The following is a 6,793-nucleotide window of genomic DNA, read 5'->3' as shown; positions in this document are numbered from 1 at the left end:
AGTAGATGTTCTGTTGAAAGAACGAGATATGCCACTCGCTGTCCCGGCGTTTACCAGAAGAAAAAAAACCGTTCTTTTCCCGTGCCCAAAAACGCCCCACTAATACGTATTGCGATCGGTTAGGTTAAGGGAAAAAAAAAGGAAAAAGAAAAGCGAAAAAAAGTACAGATAAAGAAGAAGAAAATAAAGCAAGAAAATATGGAATGTGCTCGCGCAATGAGAAACTGGGGGGGGAATTAAAAAATAAAACCAATCCGAAGGCAAAGATCTAACCAGGGGCAAGCGTGAATCACGCATCCTTTCTTTTGGGGTAACTGCAAATATGATAAACGAGTAGGAGAAAAAGACACATACAGCGAAGAGTAAAAGATAACAAAAAGGGGAGGACCGCGGAATGGACTTTTCTTCTTTCAGAAAGCTGTGCTTGCCAGTGTGTGCTGCTCTACGCAAGTGTTGTGTTGTTTCTCGCGTGCGCAGATAATAATGATGATGATGATGGGTCAATCGATTGTAGGGAGTCGCAAGTTAAACAACAAAACCAAACGGTCGAGGATGTCGGTATTCACGTGAGCGATTCGGACACGGTTTGTCGCTTGAAGTATGCCTTGGCCATTTCGTATGAAGTCCTGGTCATTTTTAAACTGTTAAAAGATAAATTCGGTAGATAAGGCATGAGGAAACGGAGGCAGAATTGAAAAATATATATATATATATGTATAAAACAAATCGAGCGCAACATACCAACAGATAGCGGTGCTGGGCATGGTGGCAATGACTCTTGGGCGTATTCCGCGGATGAATCCAGACCAGCCATACTGGCGTTTGATAATTCCCGCCGCGTTAAACAGGCCGCGAGCAGAACGGGCCTCAATATCTTCTGCAGTACCCCGGGTCTGTAGCACTGTCTTGATCACATCAAGCGGGGTGGTAATGGCAGCAGCGACAGCACCAGCCAATCCACCAGCGATACAGTGGGTGAAGGGATCGTGAGCCTTTGAAGGGTTCATGACTTTCGAGATGGATTCGTAGGCTATGAACTGGGTGGCCGTGAATGGAATCGTCATGCATAGCGTGGTGGGGTAGGAGACGTAAAATGCTCGAATTCCTTCGCTGCGGTAGACGGTACGCGCGCATTGGATCATGGTCTTATGCGCGGAGCCGTGGACCTGCATGCGTTGCTTGATCACTATAAGAGTTTAATGCATCAGCATTGCAAAATTTCAAGATAGGCGGATCTGTTCGTGGCTTGGGGTTTTGGCATACCGTCAAATGGATTCATCAAGGCATCGCTCGTAATTGTGGCACAGGCTCCGCTCAATCCTAGAACGCATGTCAGTCACAATGCATAGTCGACCACCATTGCAGATTCCCAATGGCGATATATTCTGGTTCCCCCAGCGAATTAGAAGAGCTGCTTGGGGGGCGGATGCGTACCGGCCGCGAATGGATGATGGCCATTTCCAACATTGCCTCCCGCGAGCTCCTTAACCACTTCATATGTTCCAAAGTAAACAGCATGAGCAGGACCTAACTCGAAGAAATTTCCAAATCAGTACCCATTTTTCATAGGAAATTGAAATCCACGAAGACGATCCTCGTCGCACGTGCTTTTCATATGGATAGTGCAATTCGGGATTTTCCCTACCAGCACCCACAATCACACTCGACACACCCCTCCATAAAGTCCTCCAGCCCTCAATCCGGGAGATCGTTGTGACAGCGTTGCTGAGGCCCGTATACAGCCCGCCAGCAGATGGATTTAACACTTGCATTCGAGTCTAGAACGTTACATAAAGCAGAATGCAGTCAGTAAATTTGGTGCAATTATACGGTTCTGCACATACCACTCGGGGACAGCAGGAAATGTAATGATTTTTCAGCCGACAGCTAACAGGTATGTTACAGCCCCCCGCGGAGAAAAGAAAATCGAGATGGGAACAGGAGTGGGGGAAAAAAGAAAAAGAAAAGAGCTAGAATAGATGCCTACCTTGAGCAAGTCAACCGGATACATGACAGAGTGTTCCTTTACAATGCAATTGTCAGCTCCGATGCAATTGGTTGATATCGTGGAGCAAAGAGTGCACAAAACGTTGTTTTCCGTTCAGGAAACACCTGGTCACCAAGCACATACCGCAATGCCTGCGAAGCACCAGCCAACATATTACGTCCAAGGGAGTATTCTGGCGGGAGGGCTTCATAGCTAGATACATCCAGAGAAAACAAGTTAAATCGGCGACGTTAGCTTTGAAGAGGTAAAACATTTGAAAGATGGGCCTTCGAAGAAGAAAAAAAGAAATTTTTTGGGCCGAAAACAAAAGCGGATTCCTCGTTTATTGATGCGGGAATGGGACAACGAAGAAAAACAGCATACTCATATTCTTCAGCCGGAACACTGTCTGGAGATGCCATGAAAGGCGGGTTTGAGCAGCCGGAGCTGCCTGGCTCTACTTGGACCCTCACGGTGTCTGAAGGGAGGAGAGACGTGGGCGAGGAGAGAGGAGCGGACGGCGGAGGTTTGGATGTGAACGGAGTCGCTTCAGAGGGTAACACGGTGGCGAAGGAAATGCAGCGGTTGTTATTAAGCCAAATACAGAGGAGGTGACAAGTGCGATCAGCTACTGTATACGGATAACATCAAGGGAAAGTGTGTTTCTTGAGAGTGGAGAGTCGGGGCATATTATGTACGAGCAGCGGATGTTGAGAAAACGAAGAAAAAGTTGAAATTTGGATCTTGTGGCGGAGTGGAGTTTACGGTTTGGGGTAAGTTGCTAGGTTATATTTCATTTTCCTTCAGCTAAAGCTCATGCCCGGGGTTTGCTGCTCCAGGCCTATCTAACCCCCCGACGCCATTGATACGAGGCCCATCTTTAGTTGACGCGGGTTTACCCTTTGTATTCTTCGTGCGTTCGAAAAAGTAGAAAATAATTCTGGGTTGCTTTTTACCTTTTTGGATAACAGCGCCTTTGCGGTGTTCATCTCTCTCAGCTCACTCTGCGTCACACATAAACGCTCTCCACAAACATCATCTTGGGCCAGCATTAATAGTTCTTCGTCATTAACCACCATTTACATGCTATCTAGACTCTAGATTCACCCCATTTTTCAGCTCGAAGCGCCCCCAGAAATTCCCATCATCGTGATATCAGCTACCCGGTTTTGACTAGCATCCACCACCCTAACCATCACCAATGATTGTTTGTTACCTCCACACCTGGAAGGGAAATGAATGGACACCCGAAGCCCGGCTCCGATTCTCGGGAATTTACTTAAGTGGACGGCAACCCGCTCCGTTGGCTCATCTCTGTCATTAAACCAGAACAGTTGACACCGCACGCCCTTGAAAGGCAACCTCCCTTGAATCGTGCGTTCAAAATGGGAAAAAGACAACGGGGGGATTGAAAGAGATGATATGCAGACATAGAAGACAGGTCAACGATGACGCCCATGGGCTTTGGTTCGTATATATGAAGTTGCAGTTCGTAAATGCAAATACAACTTGATTCCATACAACAAATTTTCCTCCAATGCTAGAACCAGAACCCCGTTCGCTGCTCGATCTCTATATGCTCGATTGACTAAAAGTAAAATAATAATGAACCTCTCGTTTTGTACGATAGTAATTTTCGTTGGGGGCTGATTGCGGGCACTTGTTACGAACCTGCGCCATTATTGTTGATATTTTGATAAAGAATCCTAGACGGCGGCGGAGAGAGACAACTTGGCAAGGGAAAATCCGTCTTATCAGATCCACCCGCACGCGCCCATACCTTCCACATTCGGTTAACTTCGCTGTTCGGCACACCCCGGCATCGGATACTGCACTGGAAATCATTCAAGTTGAGCTGCGAACGACTTCGACAGCAGAATCTTATATTATGGCTATCATTACCTTCGTTTTTTTTCCCTGAACTTCCTGAGTTACCTATATAAACAGCCTCTTGCAGGAAAAATACAAAAGAGATCATTGTAAGATGGATTCATGGAAAAATTCATGTATTCGCCAATCCCGGTTGAGTCGGCCAAATCCTTGCCTAGACTCCCGGAAGAATTATTGATATTTACAGCGTATGTCTTCGGGCTGAGCTAGTTGGTTATCCTCAAGGGTCCCCACCAAGCCACTAACTAGTTTATTTGTCAACCCCCCCACATAATTAGTTGAACTTCCAAGCAAAGGTGACATCCTTACGGCTCCGTTGACAATTTTTTTATGAGGTTCGCGGACATCATTCCTCCAGTACAGTATACTGTGGAAGAACTTCTCCCAAAGACATGGTTCGCCTAACAAAAATTCAAAACATGCATAACCATACCGAAAAAAGAGGTGAGATTCAGGCGACAATCACCAATTACCAGACCTCTATCGCCGACCTTGAGTGGGTTCCGTGGAATTTGCCAAGGATGGGAGCATAGCGTATAAAATCCAGTTTAAACTGTGTTTTCATATAAATGTATTCACACTCGGGGAGTTCTATAGCATTGTAGCTGTCTCCGATTTCAGAGTCGGTGAAAGTTAAGACTGAGCGTTTCTGCGTAGTTAAATTGCAGTTATTGCCCACCCCACCAATCCACGTACCTAGTGATTGATTTATACGTGACGTATCCTCCCTGACGTCGTCCCTCCGTTGCGCTACATACGGTGATATATAATGTATAGTGTATGTCCATGTACCCATCTATGGAGGAATTAAAGTTCCCATATCAATCTAATCTTTATCTGATAAGATAACCTTAATCCGTCCGCTCTGCAACCGTGGATCCAACAGACTTGTCTAATATCAATACCGAATGTCCATATATACTACATGTACTCCGGGTAGACGTGCCCAGCGCCAGCACATCTCACGCGCAGTCACTCTGATTTGTCAGACTTTGACAAGTTTGAAAATGCGAACTATGAAATAAATAAACATTTCACATCTCAAGATTGAAATTCGTAATAAAACAAGCCTCACATCATTCGCAGATTCCTCTTAATCACAGCTTGTATTAAAGCATGATAAGTAGAACTTGGTGGAAGCCCATGACTACACACCGGCTGAGGCTTTAGGAGTGAGTTGACAACGGATTCACTCTCATTTCAAGCCTCTTCTATAGTTGCCCCAAAAATCGATTGAATAAGAAAGGGAACAATAACAGACTTGCTGACAGTAATCTGGGTCTTGTTTCTAGCGATAGTAGTACAAAAACCTGTGATATTTATAATATTTCTCGTAGGACTAGTTACTAGTTTTCTGATGAGTTAGTGGCTGACATAGATAGAGATAGAGGTATTGACTCACATAGTGGCTGCCTTCATTGGCTGTTTCAAGGCAGACACACCACGGTGCTTCCTTTCCTATTCCCATCCCTTTACTGAAGGCCGTCCTTAGACAGAAAAATACTAGTAGTCTTTCCAACCACCTATCAAGTCTCATTCACACAAGACGGGCTTTTGCAGAAACATCGCTGGATTCTAATCTCGTTGGATCGGAGGTTAAAGCCTTGCATGCAATAATTATCAAGACCTGTAAGGTAAAAGAAAAGCTCTCTCTCGCTGATTGCAACATATGATATCAACAATAATGCTAACCGACGAAGGTGGAAGGTTGGTTCATTGTCACTGTCAAGTTCGCTGGTCAAATGGCACATATTTTGAATTCCAACAACCTACCGTTCGAGAATATTTATCTGAATATATATATTTATATCAATACAAATTCAATATACAGAGTATAGTTATTTAAATTATTTAATATACTAAATTACTAACTAATCAAAAACCAGTCACAGACTAGTCCATACTTTTTTTCAAAATATTTATTGTTATAACTTCTAAAGATTGCTTCACTTCATCTAATAACTGATGATTAACTATATTGATAGGCTGGGAGGCTGCAAGATAACAGTTGATAACTTGGTAAGAGCTTGTAAGAGATCAAGTTGAAAAGGAGCTCAACTTGTTGGAGGGATTGGATTGGGTGATTCGTACCCTCTATACCACCACGGCGTTGGTGGTGATTGAGCTCTTTTGCCCTAGTGGCCTAATAGATAACGTTGTTGTCATTACTAGCTATCTGAGCGAGAGCAACACAATATGGTTGGGGGGCACGTGATAGGGTAGCCGTAGTATCCACTCATGCTCTGCCGTCCGGGGACCCCCCTTGCTCAAATCCAGAATTCGGACCCTGATTTCCCCTTTGGGAATAGGTGCCCATATGGCAATAACTCTAAAAAACAGGATAATATACATAGTAAGCAAATTTCCATAACTAGTTAATCTGCCATACCCGGGTTACCTGATCTCTGAATTCCCCAAGGATTCTCATCAATGCAGAAGTTCTTCTCTTTTGTTGCAGATACTCTGTCAGATCTGCACTGAGCCCTTCAGTGCTGCTAGTTGAGGACTTTATCCTTCTAGCTCTCATTTGCTCAATCTCAAGCTCTAGTCTTGCAATCTCTAATCTCATACAAGTCTCTGCACTTGCAGAACCAGTATCCCTCGACCATTCTGACCATTTTGGTCACCCGCATTGCCTGACATCCTGCCTTCAACCGGGTTTCTTCTACGCGTCGGTGCGTATTCATTCATCAAATCAGGCAGGCGTTCTACCAGATCTCAGATCTAATTATCACAAAAGAATGTCTAGGCACGCGTTAACGATACGTGGAGACATTATTAGCACGTTATTGCAGCGGTTCTTCGTAGCTCTCTAAGGGCCATAACCTGTAGGAGGATAACAAGAACGTTATCCTCCCCTACAACTAGCGTTGGTCAGCTCAGTGACCCGACAGCTCAGTGACCCGAAGGGTCAGC

The 6,793-nt window shown here is 44.7% G+C and overlaps 1 protein-coding gene across 1 annotated transcript; it reads right to left on the bottom strand.

Annotated features, from left to right (window-relative positions):
- Positions 1 to 562: 562 nt before the first annotated feature.
- Positions 563 to 2,409, bottom strand: HCBG_02676 (mitochondrial RNA splicing protein; the record flags this gene model as incomplete). Its single annotated transcript, XM_045429725.1, has 7 exons — positions 563 to 626; positions 742 to 1,186; positions 1,264 to 1,320; positions 1,435 to 1,527; positions 1,673 to 1,778; positions 2,113 to 2,200; positions 2,372 to 2,409. The coding sequence occupies 7 exons, from the start codon at positions 2,407 to 2,409 to the stop codon at positions 563 to 565; spliced, it is 891 nt and encodes a 296-aa protein (XP_045289620.1).
- Between the last annotated feature and the right edge of the window lie 4,384 nt (positions 2,410 to 6,793).

Source organism: Histoplasma capsulatum (genome assembly GCF_000150115.1).
Source record: "Histoplasma capsulatum G186AR genomic scaffold supercont2.3, whole genome shotgun sequence".
Lineage (NCBI taxonomy): Eukaryota > Fungi > Ascomycota > Eurotiomycetes > Onygenales > Ajellomycetaceae > Histoplasma > Histoplasma capsulatum.
This window is presented reverse-complemented; position numbering and strand designations above follow the sequence as displayed.